A 22,447-nucleotide genomic window follows, 5' to 3' on the forward strand; every position below is an offset into this window, starting at 1 on the left:
ACATTAGAAATGGTCTAAAAACTGTTCGCAAAAAAAAAAAATACAAACTGTTGCTTTGTTGTACGAGAAATCCTGGAATAATTCCCGACATTTTAAGAAATATTCAACATTGGTAATCTAGAAGAACTGTTCCAAATCACCAGCAACTGTTTAAACAGTGATTATAACCAAAAGCCTTTTTGTTCAAGGGCGGTAAATATTCCCCCAAACCTACTCCGACTCACCAACTTTATGCGCCGCATCGAAACTTTACAAAGCGAATCTCCGCACATTGCGCGCCTCATAACTCTGTTGCCACCAGACCAGACCACGCTGCTGAATGCCTTCTAAATTACACCGAACTCCTCTCTGCCCTCCTAGCAACGCTTGCAGCATCCCACCCACAACGTCTTTAAGATTTAGTCCAAACCTGATGACAATATATTTTCCACGCCTCACACACATTTCTTGAGGTTGGCGCCCAACTGGAACGAAAATCAATAACTTGTAACACCGCACCGAGTTGGATTGGGCTTGCCTTGACTTGGCTTGGTTTGGTTTGGGTTGGGTGGAATCAGATTCCAGATGCATCTTCTCCAACTACACGAGAAGTCAAGCCAAAGCCAGTCCCTGGAAATATGAAGAGAATTTCTATAGACGTCGAATGTTTACTTTTTTGAGCGCACAGACACACACACAGCCTCACATACATTTTGTATAGAGCTCAGGATCCTCGTCAGAGCATTGTCGGAACATAATGGAAAGCATTGGCAAAAGTGGATGTAAAACTCGGTGAAAGAGAGACTCTGCCGGAGCTTTTCCGAGGCCAAAAGTGCGAGTGTCGAGTTCGTCGAGGGTTTTCCGAGGGTGAAGAAGGATGGGTGGTTTGAGGATGCTTTATTAGTTTACCGCCGGGATCTCCACCACCGAACGAAAACGGGTTGGGGAATATTTGCCAGAGCAAGCACACACAGAAGCCACCCTCCCGCCCTTTACTTTGTGTTGTCGAAAACCCAGCAGAGACCCCAATTGAACTGGCTGGCTGGCTGGCTGGTTGCCGCAATCGATTTACTTCCTAATGGACTGTACATACTTTATCCTGTCATAGTAAATCCTGGCCCGAGCAGAGCAGAGAACCGTTCTTCGGTGCACCCAGAGTGAACGCTGGGTCCGACACGCCCGGGATGCATCCGGTGGACCACCGTCCCGCCGCCGCCGCTCCACGATTGTACGGAACCAGTGCACACACAAATTGATCCAATATGTTGTAGCGATGAATTGGGAGCAGGAGGGAGTTTGGCGAAGGTTCACCATGGGATTATGTGGTCAAAATTTAGGATTTATTCAGCATCCTCATCAGTGTTGGAAATGAGTGATAGAAGTAAATTATCATTTAATGATTCTTGCACCACAATAGAGCAATTCTCCACCAAAACCGGAAATGGATTTATTTATATATTTGAAGCAATTTTGTGCCATTGGTTCACCCATACAAGGCTCCATACAATTTTGGCAGCTCATCGATTTGGTGTCTCTGGCAAAGTTGTAGGTAGTTGTAGTGCTTGCGAAATTTCGACTTTGTTTGTGATAGACGACAACCTGAATTTTAGATTCTACTTTCGTTCCTTACACACACAAAGGAATGAGTACTACGCAAAGTCACTCACACAATAATTGACTTCCCTCCAGGAAAAAATCGCTTAGAGAGCGGTCGTTTGACATTCTACCGAGATTTCAATCATCTCTCCAATGATAGCAAACACGAGAGAAAGAGCACGTTGTCTCGTTCGGTCGGCTGCTTGAGTGGTGCTCAGTTTTCGTTCGTTTCATCTTCGTGTTTACGTTCACTGACCGTCGCCAAGCAATGCCGATCATGATAGGCGTTGTGTGTCAGCGATCAAATCGTGCATGCTATTTCATTAGGGCACATAACTTTTTTAAACAAGAGTGTGTCCCTATCACACCTTATGTAAACTGTCATTTGAGTGAAAGGGATACACTATTGTTAACAAAAGTAATGTGCCCTTTTGAAGTATTAGGCTCCAAATATCGTTGTGGGAAATGATCGTTGACAGAAAGTTCTATCGAATGTCGAGCAGTCCCATTCAGGGATAGATCCCTTTTCAAGCACTGATGAGCACTATTCTGAATAAATAGGTACTCGGATTTTTTTCTCGGAGATTTTTTAATTAACTTTTCTCAAAACTAAACAACTTCACAATATCACAACAATATGAATTTTGACAACAATATTAATTTTTGATATAAGAACCGCAACTTTTGAGCCATGGAGAAAAAATTGCAGATGAGTTATTTTTTTTTTAACAAATGAGATTTTTTGGAAAAAATAGAAATTTTAGTCAAACAAATTGTTTGACTTCAGTATTCAGTAAAATCAATTTTGCAATCGAAAAGGACAACAGATTTTTTGATAAAGTGCACCGTTTCTAAGATATAGTCACTTTGAGTGTAATTTCAACTGAAAAAATACCGTTTTTTTATTGTTATAAAAAAAGTCCATGATTGTCCTTTTCTGAAATTATTGCTTTCGAAAAGTTCAAAAAATTTGAAAAAAAGAGACATTGAAGATTGGACGTCTGGTTGCTGATATACAGCGAATGAAAGAAAAAGAAACAAGAAAATTGAAGTTTTTTAAGTCTCATCCAAACATTCCCACATTTTCTAAAGCCAATATCTCGGGAAATAATAGTCCAATTTTCCATGTTGAAAATTAAACATTTGTGAAGTTTAATGATCTTTTCGAAAAAATATTTTGAAAATTTTGGAATCAAGACTGATATTTCAAATGGGCCAAACATTCTATTTTAAGCCATGTTTCGCCTTGTTGAGCCATGCGTCAAAAAGTGTTAATATTTTATCAACAAACACTTTTTTTCATCTTCGTTTTATGACAATAAAAGAATGATTTTTTTTTAACTTTTATTAAATTGTCATGATAAAATATAGAGTAAATATTTTAAAACACTTATGAGTCATAAGTTTCCTATGCAAATTGGACCTTTCAAAAATTTAATCTAGAATTATCTGCAACTTTTTCGAGGACACCGAATTTTAGATATTTACAAACAATATTACAAGAGAAGCCTTTTAGGTCACAAGACCTCCAAAACAGCCCAGCCATAAAAAAATATTTTTGTAACCCGGAGAGCTAAAGTTGGTTAGTTGAAACGACGCGGAGATATGTTGTTTTTTTGCATGTTGTGATTTTTGCTAAAACATATATTCAAAAACGAAATTTTTGGACCACCCTTACAGAACAAAAAACACCCTAATGGCCAAACAAAACAAAATACAAGTCTTATTGATTTCAGCGCAGAGCAGTAAAAAGCAGTTAAGAATTTTTATCAAGATTTTTATAACATCAACATTTTATCTGGTTAAAATAATAATTACTCATATCATGCTGTTACCGAAGCAAATATCATTCAAATTATTCAGGAACCTGTTCCATGTCTTTTTTACGGAAATGGCTTAATCTCAGCAGAATTTCAGCGATTTTCTAATTCACCCGACATTCGACGGATATTTTTTTGTCATTTTAGAAAAAAATTTGGGTTAAGTGCACATCTCATCTCAGCTAAATTGGCACGCCAAAAAAGAAGGAATTTTCAGCCCTTGTATTGAAAAGTGTCACTTTTCGATTCTGTTATTTTTGTTTTACACAACTAGGCCGTGTCGTCTTTCGAGAATGGCAGGTATCGGAAGTAGTTTTGTGACGGAATTGTAGAAAAAAATTGCTTGCAAATTCTTGAAAAATGGAAACGAAACTTTAGAATTTCAGTAAGCTAAAAAAACGATTTTAGTTTTCTATCAAAAATTTAGGTATTTAAAGAAAGATTTCTAATTTAAGAAAAAAATGCCATTTACAAATTTAAGGAAAATTCTGAATATAAGAAAAATGACTTGAAAAAAGCTATAAAGAAGTGTAAAGGTACTTTTTTTATCTTATTCAAACCATAAAAAAAAATAAACTGATCTACACTTTTTTTTTACATTAAAACGTGTTATTCTTCTATATTTTTCATCTCTGTGATAAAAAAAAAACAGTTTGTGATACTTTCTGCTCAAATAATTCGAAAATCTTGATTGTCAGTATCACTTTATCATTTAATTTTTAGTGAGCTAATTGCTCTAATGGCAGGAAAAAAAATTACAGATTTGCTTTTTTATTGAAAAATGTTGAAATAATTCTTTATGATATTTTGCCCACCAATCTCTCCCACTATCCATCTGAAACACTGCACACTGTCATCGGTCGCTCGCGCGCACTTTCCTCAACCACACCTGATTGCTTGCGGGGGAGGGGGTGGATTGTATTTGCTGTAATTGAACCAGAAGCACCCACCGTGCGTGCTTGTTCGTTTGTTTGTGAGCGGTCGGGTGTGTCAATAGATTTCAACAACCGGATATGCATGCGTCCTTCCGGCCAGCGGTGGGGGAGTTCGTATTCCCAGAGTCTCCAACAAAAAGCTGACAAAACAATGCGGGGCGGACGCTTTTATTCGAAGGTGATGCTGCTGCTGCCATTGACGGACGACGCACAATGTTTGTGTGTTTGGTGGTAGGACAAAGGGATAACATCCGGCTCACCGGAGAAGCGTTCCGTTGAAAATTGAAAACAAAAAAATGGTGGATGTAATCTGAGGACATAGTTTGGCATGGTTCGCCGAAATGAACGTCGCGCAAATGCGCCAGATTAAGAGGAATTTTAGAGAACACGGATTCGTACCGATGTGGGCCGTAAATCAGTCATTCTGTGGACGGTCCGCCCATTATTCAAAAGGACCACTCTCAACTTGTAACCGGAAATTAACGAGCGAAATTAAAGCCCCCTCGGGGATTCCAACCCTCCTTCCCCAGCATAAAATAAAAGCTGATCCTACCTTTTCTCGCAGCATATCGCGAACACGCCCGGCCTGATTCCGCGACCGATGCAGCTCGAGCTGCAGTTCCAGGCACCGTTCCTGCCAATTAATCTGCAACAAGAACCGTGTTCAAGTTATCGGCTTTCGCGCGCAACACCACTCATTAACAGCTTACCTCAGGAAGTCCCTGGCTGTAGTTGTTGACCTGGTGCACGTCCAGATTATCGGTAAGGCTGGAGAACGCCGGCCACGGTGCGTCCGAATCGAGGGCCGCCAGCGACGGATTGGCGATCATGCTGGCATTCGGCGGTGCCACCCTTGGAGGAATCATCGGTGGCCGGCTGCTGCTCCCTCCTCCACCGGAACTAGGTCCCGGACCTCCCCCTCCGCCACGACGAGCCATCAGTCGGGGGCTGTTGGGCGTTGACCGGGAACCCATAACAATCCGGTTCAACCCAGGCGGGGGACCCCCGACGTAGCTGCTGGTCGAGCTGCTCGAGCTCATCTTGGCACTTTGATTCGATGCCGATGATAGCGATGTTGACGAGGAAGCCGTGTTGTAACTGTAAGCCCCGGACGACATGTGATGCTGGAGCAGCGTCGACGTTGAGGACGAGTTCGATGGGCCACCGCCGTGGACGACGCCATACTTGTGGTGGTTCTGTTGCTGTTGCTGCTGCTGTTGATGCTGGAGCAGATGTTGCTGGTGTTGCTGGATTTGCTGCTGGATCTGCTCGAGGTCACTGAGGCTCGTCAGCGGGTCGAAGATTTGGGACAGACGGCGGGGAGGAGTTTCATCGGACATTGCTCGGGGCGAAGCACTCCTCTCCAGCGCGGGCTCCACGGAGGTAGCACACGGAGCGCAGCGTGGTTCTATGGGGGAAACATTTCTGGAAAGGAAGGAGATGGAAATTGCATTGGTTAGATATGATATGAAATGGCAAATCATTTATGATATTTTTTTTGTTAATTTTGAAAAAGAGTAGATCTTTACAATTTCATATTTTTTTTGCGACTATTTTTTTAAATATTTTTTTTTTCAAAATTTTCTTAATTTTGAAAAAGGTCTTGAAAGACCTTGAATTGACAATTCTAGACTTTTTCCGATTAGGTCCTCTAAACATATGAAACATAATAGCTTATAGGACCTTTTTAAAGAAAACTAAAGAATTTTTCTTATTTAAAAATGCAGAATTAAAATAAAAATAAAGTACATTTTAATGTTTTTTTCAGTTCCAGACCATTTATAAACTTAGTAAAAAAAAAAAGATATTTGGAAGGTAAAAAAATGCAAATTAGACTGACAAAAATATTTATCATCGAGAAGTTCATTAATTTTAATAAAAACTACTTTTAAAGGAACATTTTTTTGCAAAGCTCATTTCATTTCAAATAATTACGTAGTCAACTTTTTTGTGATTTCCTCGTGATTTTTTGATTTATTGAGAAAAGGACTTATAGGTTATATGGAAAAAGTCAAACGAATATTATTGTAGATTGAAGAATTACAAAAAAGACAAAATACGATAAAAAAGTAAAAAAAAAGCAATTTATAAAATGAATGTAATTATTAAACTAGACTATTTCAGTTCTAAACACGAAAAAATGATAAAACAAAATTTAATTGCAGAGGTTTTATCTTATCTTCATAGTTTTGTAATAGATTCCAAATGTTTTTCATTGTTCAATATTCTAGAGAACGTTTTCACAATGGGACTATGAATCGACAAAATATTCATTTAAAAAATTTATATTTCTTAATTGAAATAAATTTTATGAAATTGCAATATCATTTAAATCTGATTACAAAAAAAAGTTCTTTATTTTAAGAAGAGTATTGATGTAAAAAAAGAGATTTATTATGTAAACCATGTTTTCAATTATAATTCTTGAAAATATTTTGAAAAAAAGCAAGATTAATAAAATAAATTGAACTTGCTTGTGCCGTTAAAAAAAAACTTCCAAGAAGATTAGACTGCATGAATAAATGAACAACAATCAATTATCTAGACCCTAGATAATTATCACCTCAAGATTTTAAGGTGGTGGATGGTGTCCTTCACTTTGGGGCAATGACTGTCAATGATGGTTCTGAATCCAGAAAAAGTAAATTGAAATGAAAAAATAATCACTATATGTAAAATACTTCTACAAACAACACAAAGAAAACCGTTTTTCGATTGAAACATTCTGAATCAAGATTTGAATGTTTTTCTAAAACAAACATGGCCGCCATAAGGCCGATTGGGTATGATGCCTTCCAGAGCCTTAAAGGACTGAAGAATTTCCAAAAATAATGTATAGGTATCAATTCTAGTTTTCCTCAGGAAAAATATATTGATCAGTAATTAAAGAAATAAAAAAATAGGTTTAAGCAGAATTAAACAAAAGTTAAATCCTCTGAAAATTTTCACAATAGTGGTTTGTTGAGAAATAAGACTGAAGAACAAACATTAAAACATATTCTTAGGAACATACATAAAGTACTTTGAACAGAAAATCCTTCTGTTATTCCGGCATGTTCATTTGAAACATGAAAAATCACTTGACAGTGTTTGACCCAAGAGAATTATGCAAAATTCATAATAAAATTAATAGCTAAACCATTTTCTGTAAATGAGCTATAAAGTATTCAAAATCGATCGGAGATATAACAATGGAGAACTCAATACAAAGCAACAAAGAAATTTGATCTCCACGTTCCTTATAACACGTCAACATCCTTAATCATCTGCGGAATGCATTGCATGATTGAATAAATATCAATTTTCAGGATGTTATCCGTCAATTCATCCGCATGTAATAGTGGTGCAACATCTACAACCAGCAGGACGACAACAACGCCGGAAACTCTATAGTAGTACCACATGGCGCACATCCTCCGCGGATCACAATCCGATGTCAATGCCACTCTGCGACGTCGGTGGCTGTCGCGGAAGAAGAAGAAGTCCCTCCATGTCGCGCGTATGTTTGTAAATTATGTATGAAATGGCATTCGCCTCTCCGTACGAGGACGACGACACGCACTCGCCTTCTGAAGTGAGAGCAGATCCTAGATATTGGTTGGAGTAGGTGGAGTTCTGGATGGTCCACGTCACGTCTGTAATGGCACGTGAATGGCGCGAAACGAGCCTTGTCGTCCTCGCGTAAACCGCACTTTTTCGGAATAGCTTTATTTGAATTCCAAGACGATAAATATATAATTTAGTGGCAGCGTGGAGAGCCGTTTTGCGAATCGGAATTGGGTGGCACTCTTGGGGGTGCTGCTGGACGAGGAGAGGGAGGAAATATGGGATTTATGATAAATATTTGAGACATTTGTCTGTGACAAAGGTCCTTGCGTGCCGTTGTAAGTGTGATACTAATCCGTGCGTGAACAGCGGAATAATCGCTTCTTGGCGGTAGGTTGGTGGGTTTGGAGAAGGATACTTTGTTATGTATGAGGGTGCAGGATATAAATTTCTATTTGGAAAGCCGATTTATTCAATGTCACACACACACACTCACACACCTTCAATACATTGTAGGGTTAAATTGTTCGACTGTTGTAATTCAACGCACCAAAGCCGATTGGAGAGGATTTCTGCACGAACCGTTTTTCGGCTGCACCCCGTCCTCAGTTGTTTGGTGAGGCGTGGAAGTGTAATAAATTGTAGCATCCTTCAATCGATTTCACACCTGAGTGTATTGGTGTGAGTGAGTGTCCCCTCGAAGCACATGGCAAGGGTAGAGCTTTCCGTCCGCGCTTGGCTTTGGCAGTTGGACCACCACTCCATCATTCATTATTTGCCAATGTCCCGTTTATTTGGCACTTTGCCCAGAATTGAGTGTCCTCACGGTGGGGCAGGCTTATGAAATAAATAGACATCATCTTTGGAAAATATTGAAAATAATGTCGAACATTTTTGACTTTTTTCTCAAATGTAAAATTCAATTTGAAAAACAAGTGCTCGAACACCACATGAACACTTTTTTGAAATTTTCTGACATCCTCCACGCCTTTGTGCACCGATGATTGCAAAAATATACAAGGACACTGTCCAAAATTTAGACTTTTCTAAAACGAGTTTATATTAATAAAATAAGATTTTTTTACAAATATTGAAAATTTTGAAATTATAGTTTCATAAAAAAAAGTCTGAGCTCAAATACCGTTTTCAGAATTATTTTTTAGAGAAACAATTTCTTAATAGATTTTTGAGATTTTTTTTAAATTATGCAGATTTTTACAATTTTCTTCAATTTTTTTTGAATATTTACATTTTTTGATTATGACGTGTTATAGGAAAATAATTAAATTAATAATCATGTTGGTAATTTTAATCGTTTTTGTCATTTTTGTCATTTTTGTCATTTTTGTCATTTTTGTCATTTTTGTCATTTTTGTCATTTTTGTCATTTTTGTCATTTTTGTCATTTTTGTCATTTTTGTCATTTTTGTCATTTTTGTCATTTTTGTCATTTTTGTCATTTTTGTCATTTTGTTATTTTTGTCATTTTGTCATTTTTGTCATTTTTGTCATTTTTGTCATTTTTGTCATTTTGTCATTTTTGTCATTTTGTCATTTTTGTCATTTTTGTCATTTTTGTCATTTTTGTCATTTTTGTCATTTTGGTCATTTTTGTCATTTGTCATTTTTGTCATTTTTGTCATTTTTGTCATTTTTGTCATTTTTGTCATTTTTGTCATTTTTGTCATTTTTGTCATTTTTGTCATTTTTGTCATTTTTGTCATTTTTGTCATTTTAGTTATTTTGGTCGTCATGGACCATAACATTTAACTATTTTTTTCAGTAAAAGGCTTAAAATGAAAAAGAAGAAATTTGCTGTTTTATACATTTTTCAGCATTTTTGAATAAGTTTTCAATTTAGAACAAAAGTTTAAAAGAACAATAGATTTAACCGTGAGTTCCATTAAATTCCCAGTAAGACCATCTCTACGCAAAAAAAAAAAAACAAAAAAAAAATAAAATACTGGACCAAACCAGGCCCCACGAACTCCATCACACGCCTTGTCACGTCACCGTTGATGACATATTGATGGTTTCCATAAAGCTGACGTCGCTCGCTCGCTGGCGGAACTGGATTTTGAGTTGATGAATTTTCCGGCAGGCAGGCAGACTCTTGAAAAATGTGCTCCCGCGTGAGATGGATGAAAATCAAGTTAAGTGATAAATAATTAGGTTACAGGCAGCCCTGAGAGCGAAACACGGTGGGGAAAAAAATTCCCCGGTCGCAGCTGACAGCTTTTCATCCTTCTTTTGGTGTATTGTTGACGGGAAGGGGGCGTCCATAATTAAGGCGCGGGGGTGGACGGGTGGCGTCCATTATCGTCGTCGTCGTCCTGACAAGTGGAAATAATGGGATTAAAATTTTGCGGTGCGCTGCGAGGGATAACAAATTATGCATCGAGATCACGATCTTGGTGATGGAAAACAAAAGTGTCACCTTCAGTCGTAGAAAAGTGAATGAAAACCCAAAAACGCTGTAACGTAACGTTCACTGCAGACTAATTAAATTATGTCCACGATGCGCCACCGGGCAACTATTTGCATAAATACGCGTTCAATGCGGTCAATTTCTTCTGGAGGTCAGTCCCACGAGTCGAAAGCTAACATACCAATAAATGTCACAAATGCTGACGGTCAATGCATCATTCCCAGCTGCTGCTATTATTGTACGATACAACAACACGCGGGTCGCTGACATATGAATTAACGTTATCATTCTGAGCTGGACTTGCGGGACGACTTGGGGATGGTGGCGGCCAAATTACCATAATCTGCGTCCATAAATATCACATTTCTGCAATGCACACAAACACACACAAACGCACAATGGTGTCTGCATTCAATAAAACGCACAAAGATCTGGACGATGCGATACGAGTGCGTTTGGCACACATGAATAATGCAAACTTAATTAAATTTGTTTTAATTATTTCAATAAAACTTGATAGTTCTCATGCTCATTGGGGCCTGGATCTTGGAAAGAACACACCAGAGGCGCCGACCAGTCCAAAATGTTGGGGGGGCACGGTTGTTTTCCGAAATCGTTAGGTGAGAGTGGCGATTTGATGTTTAAGTTTATTGTATATCACGAATTTTACCAATTTGAATATTACGATGTGATACAGTCATCCCACATATTCGGAACACCCACAAATTCGGAACACTTTTATGATAATTTGTCAATAGCTTGCCAAAAGTAGCTTTTCTGTCGACCTTACTATTTTTAGAACCTTCATTTGGACATTATCTTGCTATTTCACTAGTAAAAGTAGTACTTTTTGAACAAAAAACTTCATTCCAAGACTATTTTGTCCAGAGCAGCAAAACACTGCCTCCAAATGGCCTGTTTCATAATTGTGGGATGTTATTGTGCCTCCCACAATTGTGGAACACTCGAATTTAAGTGATATTTTCACAAAAAAAGTTATCAAACCATGTATAAAACATCACTAAGCTTGAGTTTCATTGGTTTCTGTGTGTGAGGTCATTATTTGGTAATAAATATGTACTCCTGGAGAGAACCAAAGTTTGTTTACATTCGTAAGAAAAAAGTGTTCCGAATTTGTGGATTTCAAGGGTCAAAGTAATTCTTCAAAAACTTCATATAAAATCTTTCAAATGAAGGTAAAAGCGAATCATTAAGTTCAATTATCGATTTGCTATGATTTTTTGAACATTGGCCGATCTGGAAAACGTTTCGAATATGAGCAGTTCTCTAGGATTTCGGTCATTCGATTTTTTTTTGTATTTTTTAATCCGACTGAAACTTTTTTGGTGCCTTCGGTATGCCCAAAGAAGCCATTTTGCATCATTAGTTTGTCCATATAATTTTCCATACAAATTCGGCAGCTGTCCATACAAAAATGATGTATGAAAATTCAAAAATCTGTATCTTTTGAAGGAATTTTTTGATCGATTTGGTGTCTTCGGCAAAGTTGTAGGTATGGATACGGACTACACTGGAAAAAAATAATACACGGTAAAAAAAATTTGGTGATTTTTTTATTTAACTTTTTATCACTAAAACTTGATTTTCAAAAAAACACTATTTTTAATTTTTTTTATTTTTTGATATGTTTTAGAAGGCATAAAATGCCAACTTTTCAGAAATTTCCAGGTTGTGCAAAAAATCACTGACCGAGTTATGAATTTTTTAATCAATACTGATTTTTTCAAAAAATCGAAATTTTGGTCGTAAAAATTTTTCAATTTCATTTTTCGATGTAAAATCAAATTTGCAATCAAAAAGTACTTTACTAAAATTTTGATAAAGTGCACCGTTTTCAAGTTATAGCCATATTTAAGTGACTTTTTTGAAAATAGTCGCAAAAGGGCGTAATATTGAATGTTTGGCCTTTGTGAAATGTTAGTCTTGATTTGAAAATTCCAAAAATATTTTTTTCGAAGAGATCGGAAAATTTCACAAATGTTTCATATATTAACATTGAAAATCGGACCATTAGTTGCTGAGATATTGACGATAGAAAATGGTGGGTTGTTTGGGTGAAACTTAGAAAACATCAATTTTCCTGTTTTTAAACCTTTGCATTGCAATATCTCAGCAACTAAAGGTCGTATCAACAAAGTCCAAATAAGCAAAATATAGAGAATTTTCTCAGCTTTTCAAAAATATTTTTTTCAAAACTGGGCAAACATGTGCACTAATTTAAAAAAATGAAAAACTGCGACTATTTTCAAAAAAGTCACTTAAATATGGCTATAACTTGAAAACGGTGCACTTTATCAAAATTTTAGTAAAGTACTTTTTGATTGCAAATTTGATTTTACATCGAAAAATGAAGTTGAAAAATTTTTACGACCAAAATTTCGATTTTTTGAAAAAATCAGTATTGATTAAAAAATTCATAACTCGGTCAGTGATTTTTTGCACAACCTGGAAATTTCTGAAAAGTTGGCATTTTATGCCTTCTAAAACATATCAAAAAATAAAAAAAATTAAAAATAGTGTTTTTTTGAAAATCAAGTTTTAGTGATAAAAAGTTAAATAAAAAAATCACCAAATTTTTTTTTACCGTGTATTATTTTTTTCCAGTGTAGCCCGTATCCATACCTACAACTTTGCCGAAGACACCAAATCGATCAAAATATTCCTTCAAAAGATACAGATTTTTGAATTTTCATACATCATTTTTGTATGGACAGCTGCCGAATTTGTATGGAAAATTATATGGACAAACTAATGATGCAAAATGGCTTCTTTGGGCATACCGAAGGCACCAAAAAAGTTTCAGCCGGATTAAAAAATACAAAAATTAAAATTGAAGAAAAAAGACCGATTTCGTAGAGAATTGCTCATATGTGGGATGACTGTACGAGTTTTTTTCATCCGAAATCAATTTTTTTTAAAAGATTATTTATTAAAACGTGATTGTGAATGTTTATTGGGGAAATTTTTTATATGTTTGGAAGGCGAATTCCTTCTAATTGGTATATTCTCACTTATTTTCCAGAAGTAACAGTCAATAATAAAAATGATCAGGTATTTAAAATTCAACAACACAAATATTCTAAAAATAAAAGCAAAAGTAAAAAGCAAAAATTTAGAACTTAAGAAATTAAAAACTACACATTAAAAAAAAACAACATTTTTTCAAATCTGCAATTTAGAAAAAAATAACAGATTTACCACAATAAATATTCCAAAATTTAAAAAAAAGTTTTAAAAACTCTAGGGTTAAAAAAAACTCATGGCTTAAAAATTAAAAAAAAATCAAAAGTAGAAATTCAAAAATTTAAAAAATCAGAAATTGTTTAAAAAATCGAAAATTTAACATCAATTTATTTGTTAAGAATTAAAGATTATATGAATTTATAGAATTTAAGAATTTAAGAATTTAAGAATTTATAGAATTTAAGAATTTAAGAATTTAAGAATTTAAGAATTTAAGAATTTAAGAATTTAAGAATTTAAGAATTTAAGAATTTAAGAATTTAAGAATTTAAGAATTTAAGAATTTAAGAATTTAAGAATTTAAGAATTTAAGAATTTAAGAATTTAAGAATTTAAGAATTTAAGAATTTCAGAATTTAAGAATTTAAGAATTTAAGCATTTCAGAATTTAAGAATTTAAGAATTTAAGAATTTAAGAATTTAAGAATTTAAGAATTTAAGAATTTAAGAATTTAAGAATTTAAGAATTTAAGAATTTAAGAATTTAAGAATTTAAGAATTTAAGAATTTAAGAATTTAAGAATTTAAGTTAAGAATTTAAGAATTTAAGAATTTAAGAATTTAAGAATTTAAGAATTTAAGAATTTAAGAATTTAAGAATTTAAGAATTTAAGAATTTAAGAATTTAAGAATTTAAGAATTTAAGAATTTAAGAATTTAAGAATTTAAGAATTTAAGAATTTAAGAATTTAAGAATTTAAGAATTTAAGAATTTAAGAATTTAAGAATTTAAGAATTTAAGAATTTAAGAATTTAGGAATTTAAGAATTTAAGAATTTAAGAATTTAAGAATTTCAGAATTTAAGAATTTAAGAATTTAAGAATTTAAGAATTTAAGAATTTAAGAATTTAAGAATTTAAGAATTTAAGAATTTAAGAATTTAAGAATTTAAGAATTTAAGAATTTAAGAATTTAAGAATTTAAGAATTTAAGAATTTAAGAATTTAAGAATTTAAGAATTTAAGAATTTAAGAATTTAAGAATTTAAGAATTTAAGAATTTAAGAATTTAAGAATTTAAGAATTTAAGAATTTAAGAATTTAAGAATTTAAGAATTTAAGAATTTAAGAATTTAAGAATTTAAGAATTTAAGAATTTGAGAATTTAAGAATTTAAGAATTTAAGAATTTAAGCATTTAAGAATTTAAGAATTTAAGAATTCAAGAATTTAAGAATTTAAGCATTTCAGAATTTAAGAATTTAAGAATAACCCAAAAGATACACAAACGGTTTTTAATAAAATCAAAAAAAGCATTATGACGATTTGATACGACCAAAAATTTGCAATTTTTTAAAATGATATCAAGAAAAAAATTACCTCAAATTACTCAAAAAATATCGAATTTATCAGCATTTTTTTAAATGTACAGCTGTCAACAAATGACCATTTTGAAAAGTGTTTCAGTTCATTTTCGCTAAATCCTGATCTACAATGGCAAATCGCAGAATGTTGCGTCTGAAAACTTGATGATTGTTTTGGCAAGAGTTTGCGTAAGTTTGCTCTTGTATACTAAGCTTGCTGGTTTTCCTACCTAGTTAGCATAAGAGAGCGCAGTAGTATAGATGAAACGTTGTCGATTTAGAAAACAACAAATGTTTTTGAACTGTTTTACAGATTCGCTTACAAGAATTCTATCCAATTCCAATTCAGTTTTAAATATTATTTTCAATTATTTCTGTATTTTTTTTTTGTAATATTTAAAAAAAGAATATTTTTCTTCCAAAATTTCTGGGGGGGCACAATGTATGGGCTGCCCCCCCTGCCCAATTTTAAGGGGGGCAAAAAGTATCGTGCCCCCCCAGAGTCGGCGCCCCTGGAACACACAATGGGTCATCCGGGCAGGGATGATTCGTTGCATCATCGTCACGCTGCTCTTATCATTAAGGATGATGTTGGCGTATTGGTGGCTGGGTGCTCAATGATTTAAAGCTGACTTTAAATGTAACCGTTTGTGGTACAGTAACTTCTCTTTAATTGAACGAGGTTTGTAAATTTAAAATAATTTAATCTTCCAACGAATACATTTTTGTTTCTTTTTTTTCCCTTGTTCAACATCTTTCGCTTTACGAAAAATTTTACAGCTCTTCTTTTATGTTTTTCTTATTTATTTTTCAGTAATTTTAATTTATCTTGTCTAGTTTAAGTTTGATTATTGATAGTATTTGGAATATTCTACAACTTTTTATTAATATGTTTTGCCTTTTGGTTTTTATTTTTATTTTTTAGCAAAAAAAAAACATTTTTGAATCCAAAGGTAACCAATGGTTTCCTTTACAATTGAATAATAAACATTGACAAAAAAACAACACTATGTAGGGTTAGTGATTTTCACGATTTTACGGAAGCTGCGTAATCCACGAAATTCGACCCTGGCCGTGAAATTTGGGAATCTCCGCTAAATGCCGCGAAATTTCACATATTAAATTGATAAATCGCTACTCTGTGCATTTAAGCTTTATTTTTTTGATTCAGGCATTTTATAAGATTTCTAACAAGCATTTAAAAGCAGTTTACAAATAAAAAAGTTTTTATATCAGATCTACAAATATTTTTCATTAGAATAATAAAAACAATGCAAATAGTTTCTTAATTCCACCAAATTCCAAACAGATTAAAAAAGAACATTAATCAGCATTCTCTGAAAGAAAACGATTTTGTTTTTGTAAATTATAGTTTAATTAATCAACGATATTAAACAAATATGAACAAATTGCATTTTAATATTTTGAATATAAATGATGTGTTTGGATCAAATTGATTAGTTAAATAATACATATATTAAAATAATACACATATTTGCAATGTATTTTATTTTTTCTTGAATTATCAATAAATGTAAAAACAGCTTTTAATGAAGTTTTTCTTGAATTTTATTAAAATACTAAAATTTTTCAATTGTGAAATTAAGGTATGATTTTTTTTAATGATTCTAGTTATGTTGAATAAGAGGTTCAAGACGGGCTTCGTTTCGAAGGTATTTAAGCAAATAAATTTTATAAAATCTCAATGAAATTAAAACAGCTGAATAATAAATTCTTGAATTTTTTATTAGGGCCTTTAAAAAAATGTTGACGTTAAGTGTATCCCTTTCATACCTTATGTCAATGTTCATTGTAATGTAAGAAATAATAAAATTGCAATGTAAGAAATAATAAAAAAAAAAAATCTAAAATTTAACTGACGAAAATTCTTCAAAATTTCGCAAGATTAATCAAATCCTCCATTACACAATTAAATATTTTGTGTCAGGGGGTTTTATTTTGTATCTAGAACTGCTTCTAACTTTTAAAACACTGTTTATAATTTTGAAAACAGAATACATTGTTACGTTTATTTTGAGCCGTTTTTAGAGTACCGTGAAAATGCCGTGAAATATCAATGTTTTGTAATTGGCATGTCGCGTGATTTCGATTTTTTGCAGTGAAAATCACTAGCCCTAACTAGGGGAAATATACTCAGCCTATTTCTATTATCGGCCTATCAGCACTTTGATCATGAATTACAGCTTTCATAAAGTGTTTTTGACTGTTCCAAAGTAACAAATAGGTCAATTAAAAGTGAACAAGCAACTCTCCATTGTTGATGTATCTAAAAATGTTGACTTAGTAGCGGAAAACTCCAAAGTGATGAGAATTGGTTGAACGGCTTAGAGTGATTAAAATGGGTATATTTCCCCTATGTGGTTATTACGTGTTAAGTACGTTATTGTTCCGTGTTCGCATAACAGTCTTAAAAACATGGTATCACTTTAAGTTAATGATGCAGTATGCAGATGTGTAATTTTGAAAACAAACACTATAAATATGCAATGCTTTGTTGCAACACTGGAAGAAATACATTTTTTTCCTGTAAAAGCTCCGCGTTGCTTTATGGGCGGAAATCTGCTGATAATGCATATGGGACATTTATACAAAAAAGAGCAGTAAACTTCATGCTTATAATGTATTTAGACATCGTTGAGTAAGACACCTCGTGGCAAATTGAGTTGTACAGTGTAATAGGCTATAAGATATTGATGGTTACAATTCCACGTTAAAATTCACACTAAATTAAATGTTTACACAGAGATAAAGCTACAACAGCATTTTAGGAGTGTCTGACACTATACACATGAACTCAAATAGCACAAGCTATGGAATTATATTTGCACAATAATATAAGACTTTTAATAGGTAAACATATAGTTTGAAAATACAAAAATAAATAAAAATCTGTATTTTTCACGGTGCATCCCCTAGAACCCAGTTAACCGTACAACGCACGCTCATTTCACCAGAAAAAAACTGACACTATCGCATTCAGTCATATAAATCGAACAAAATCAGCTCGGAAGACATTAGCTCATCGCAGTGTTTCCGTCATGTCGATTCTAGCAATACTGCTAGCTTGTGCTCTATTAGTCACTGCCGATGATAGTGAAATCGCTAAAGAAAGTGCGACGGATTATCGCTTGCCAAACGGCACAGCTCCAAAGCATTACGATATCCAGCTGTGGACCAATGGTCACGAAGGGAATCTCAGCTATCGTGGTTTGGTGAAGATTTTGGTGGATATTGGGGAGCCGACGAATCAAGTGATTCTGCACGCAGTGAATCTCAGTATACGGCAGTGTAATCTATTCCGGTTAAGCGGGAATGACGAACGCGTTGAGTTGAAGGGCTTGAATGTGCAAAACATCCTCGAGAATGAGCAGCTGATGATAAGCACGAATGATCTGATTGAGGTTGGAGCGCATTTGCTTGAAATTGAGTTTAATGCAACTGTGAATTCGACGTATCCGGAGGGGATTTTTCTATCGTCTTACGAGGATGAAGTTGGTGGCAAGCGGTTTGTTTTGGCATCACAGTTCGATCCGATTGGAGCACGGCGAGCATATCCCTGTTTTGACGAACCTGCGCTGAAGGCTACTTTTAACCTGTCGATTGTCCATCACAAGAGTCATGAAGCTTACTCAAACATGCCGGCGATTGGAAGGGAGGTTGTCGGTGGAGATTATGTTGAAACTGTGTTTCAGCAAACACCTTTGATGTCCATATATCTGCTGGTGTTTTGTACGACAGATTTGGCTGTGCAAACGGTTGGAAATCAAATGGCTTTGGTGAGGAAAAGTATGCTTGAGAAGGCAACCGAATCGCTTCAGGTGAGTAACGAAATTTTGGACGCCCTGTCAAAGTACACGGATTTGCCTTATAGTGATTACGTACCAAAATTGACTCATTTGGCAGTTCCCTTCGCCGAGAGAGCACACTTTTCGGCGATGGAAAATTGGGGAATGATTTTGTACTTGGAAAAGTTCTTCGTCGATCCTCCCTCATATTACAACCTTTACGGATACGGAGGTAATCGTTTGCCTGCGATAGAAGTAATTGCTCACGAGAGTGGCCATCAATGGTTTGGCAATTTGGTCACTCCTCAGTGGTGGAACCATCTCTGGCTGAAGGAAGGATTCGCTACCTTGTACCAGAACTACATCTTGGATGTGATAAGACCAAATGAACGCTGGATGGACACATTTTTAGTTCACGAGATGCCACGAGGACTAATCGACGACGAGTATACTAAAGCAATATCATTCGAGTGCAACAACAGAGAAAACATTAAAAAACAGTACAACGATTATTCTTATCAAAAAGCAGCCAGTGTTTTGAACATGTTCCGTAACGTTCTTGGCGATGAGAAATGGCAGAAAGCTGTGCAGATGTACTTGAAAAGTCGAGCCTTGGACAATGCCACCCCCGAAGATCTGTACTCGGCGATAGAAGAAGTTAGTGGTGGGAGTGACTTCTTTCCTGGCAACATCTCGGTTGAGGAAATTTTCAACTCGTGGATACTGGAAGAAGGAACTCCTGTGCTATACGTTGATCGATTAGAAGGTGGAAACAAAATAATCCTATTTCAAGAAAGAGAGCAATATTGTACCACTTCCGGACTCGAGAATAGAATGATCCCCTACAATTATGCTTACGAATCATCTCCAAGTTTCTATGAAACAGGACCAATCGAATGGCTGACTGATAATTTGGCCCAGATTACAACTAACGCGTCCTATGACGAGTGGATAATTTTCAACAAACGTCGTTTTGGCCCCTACAAAATCATGTACGACCTGCACAACTGGCGACTGATCATTCGTGCACTGCAGAACAATGCTTCGTGTATTCACTATTTGAATCGGGCTCAACTGCTGGACGACGCGTATGATCACAACAGAGAGGGAAGACTTGTCGTGAAAATTGTGTTTGATTTGGTTACATACCTCCGGAATGAAACGGATCTTTTGGTGTGGTCCAGGGGAAGACGGATTGTTGACTTCATGAGACATCATGTCCGAGGAAATGATAATTATAAGCTTTTTAAGGTATGTTTATGTAAAGTTAAGGAATCTTTTCAGGAAAATCAATATAAATAACTTATGATTTCACAACTTGACAGTTTTGAAGATGTTGCCAGTAAACGCTTCAGTTTCGTCAAGGTATGATAGATTTTGGCTCCCTGAATACGCTCCAATCTACAGAATTAATTTTTAGTGCATTTCCTGCCAATAAATAAATTTGTTAATTTAGTCCAAATCTATCATACCTTGACAAAAGTGAGGACTTCCTGATGCTAACTAAATAAATAAAATTTTGTTGTATTTCCGGCCAACCGATTTTAACTCGAATTTCACTCGGAGAATTTTAATAATTATTCCCAAAATAGTAGTTTATGCAACAAGTTGCAAAAAGAAGATTTTTTCAGCACGACGAGTGCTGAAATAATCAAGTTTTGCAACGAGTTGCTACTTGACATTATTTGCAATTCCGAAAAACGCTGCTTGAATAGAATTTTATGTCAAACATTCATGTGCTTAGTTCACCGTTCAAACCAAAAAAAATATAGAAAAAATTTACTTTTCGATACTAGTGTTTAAAAGTTCAACTTTTCAGAACCCATTTCAGTGCTGAAAAGTAGAACTGTTATTGAAAGGTATTAATTTTCCATTCATTTATTTTTGGTAGGGAAAAGTAGGCCGTTTCGTTTCTCCAGAAAAACAGGAAATGTTGCCAGTTTCACAGCGGAATTGCAAAAATTCAGTTATCAATGTTCGGTCGAAATTGAAGAGAGATTCAATTCTGTCATTATTGACTTAAACTGTCAAAATGTACCTCTCTTCTAATTCCTTCCAGATATTCCAAACTCACCTGATCGCAAGAGTTTACGAGAAATTCGAACCACAAATGAAACTCTTCCCGTTCACGGTGTCGACGCACAGATGGATCACAAACTTGGCCTGCATCGGCGGTATCGACCGTTGTTTGGATGCTGCAAGAAGAGCCTTTTCAAGCGCAGTTCAAACTAATGCAACCGTCAGACCGGAAGAAATGCACACCGTGTACTGTTTTGGGCTGCGAAACGCTACCCAAGAGGAGTTTAGCTGGCTGTTGAACCGACTGAGGACGACTCGAGATGCTAAGGAGCAGGAAATACTGCTTGCAGTGTTTATTGTTTGTACGGATCAGGTGGATCGAATGCGGAGAGCAATCATCAATATTCAAGAGTATTTGAGTGAGGATGAGAAACGCCTGAAAGATTTTAGCTTAGAATTTAATGACAGTTATTTGAGGGTTGTCGAAGAGAAATTCCAACAGCTATTCGAAATTTTAGATGAAGATTCCGAATTCATGAAACGTTTAGGTTATTCACTAGCGAAAGAAGTACTGTTAGCTATGAAACTTATATCAAGTACAAAAGATGAAAACGCCAAACTAGTTCAGTTAGTTAAAAAGTTCAATGAGATATTCGAAAACGAAAACGATCGCTTGAACTTGGAAATACGCGAAAGAAAACCAAAACTCAACAGTTTGGTGTTGGAAGATTTTCTTCAAAAATATGTCAGCAAATTAAACGCACCCCTCCAGAAATAAACTCCAGCTCAGCATGACATCGACTCCCACGTCCTCCACATAAACCGCCTCATTTTTCTCCCACACACACAATTCAATTAACGAATTTGTTTGTTGTGAAACTTTGACACGTCGATGATGCTGCTCGAGCTCCTGCAGCGAATCAAAAAAATAAAAATAATCCTGTTTCAGACAAACACAATGACACACAAACACACACGTACCAGGATACCGCACCACCAGTCAGATAGAATGACAACGATGACACATGCCTCTTATCGTGCCTCCACCGCCACCGTCAGCTCCGTGTGGTATAGCTCAATTTGGGCTGGGGTTACCAATTGGAAAATTTGAGGAGATCACAATGTATGTCATAAAAGGAAATCATTTTTGGTTATTTTGTTAAAAAAAAACAAATAAAATTTTAAAAAATTATGAACAAACAATATTTTTTGCGTTCAATTAAAATGCAATTTGAAATAGCATCAACAATATTATATTTGGTCAGAGTTGACCTGCATCATTGCAAAGATGTTTGCCAGAGTTCAAAAATTCTATTTGGGAAAAATTTACAGAATTAATCGCTTGTATGAAGTACGATAGAAATGAAATTAAGGGGGGAAAATACCCCTCAAATAACCGCTCCAACCAAAACATCCTAAAAATTTGAATTAAACGATGATTGTGTTGAAAAGCATACAACTAAGAATTCTATCATGGTAAACAAAGGGGAAAACGGGTGGAAAATATTATTTAAATAGATCTTTTTTTTATTCATGGATTATGGATGAGGAAAAACCAGTAACAAATTTTATTTCGATATTTTTTTTTAAGATCCTATCAATCAAAAGTCATTTTTTAGGTCCTACAATCATTTTCTATGAAGAATAAGATTGAAAAATAATATCTTCCCCTTGAAGGATTGGATTTATTTCTCCTTTTGTTGTTTGAAATTGTAAGAGTTCTGGAATTCCTCAATAATAACCAGGAAGGG

General features: G+C 34.9%; 2 protein-coding genes across 11 annotated transcripts in view; one reads left to right on the forward strand and one right to left on the reverse strand.

Annotated features, from left to right (window-relative positions):
* The window catches only part of LOC6040515 (uncharacterized protein CG43867), a 308,521-nt gene that overhangs the window by 185,179 nt on the left and 100,895 nt on the right, over positions 1–22,447 (reverse strand). For all 10 annotated transcript variants that reach the window (XM_038263956.1, XM_038263957.1, XM_038263965.1 and 7 more), the window contains 2 exons: positions 5,041–5,755; positions 4,884–4,976 (listed from right to left, as the gene is read on the reverse strand). In XM_038263956.1, the coding sequence (XP_038119884.1) occupies positions 4,884–4,976; positions 5,041–5,670 (723 nt within the window). In that variant the 5' untranslated portion in view covers positions 5,671–5,755. The remainder of the gene's footprint in view (positions 1–4,883; positions 4,977–5,040; positions 5,756–22,447) is intronic.
* LOC6040520 (aminopeptidase N) lies at positions 17,860–21,497 on the forward strand. The gene is made up of 2 exons (XM_001849854.2): positions 17,860–19,928; positions 20,737–21,497. The coding sequence occupies exons 1-2, from the start codon at positions 17,931–17,933 to the stop codon at positions 21,472–21,474; spliced, it is 2,736 nt and encodes a 911-aa protein (XP_001849906.2). The 5' UTR covers positions 17,860–17,930; the 3' UTR covers positions 21,475–21,497.

This window comes from Culex quinquefasciatus, chromosome 3, assembly GCF_015732765.1.
Source record: "Culex quinquefasciatus strain JHB chromosome 3, VPISU_Cqui_1.0_pri_paternal, whole genome shotgun sequence".
Classification (NCBI taxonomy): Eukaryota; Metazoa; Arthropoda; class Insecta; order Diptera; family Culicidae; genus Culex; species Culex quinquefasciatus.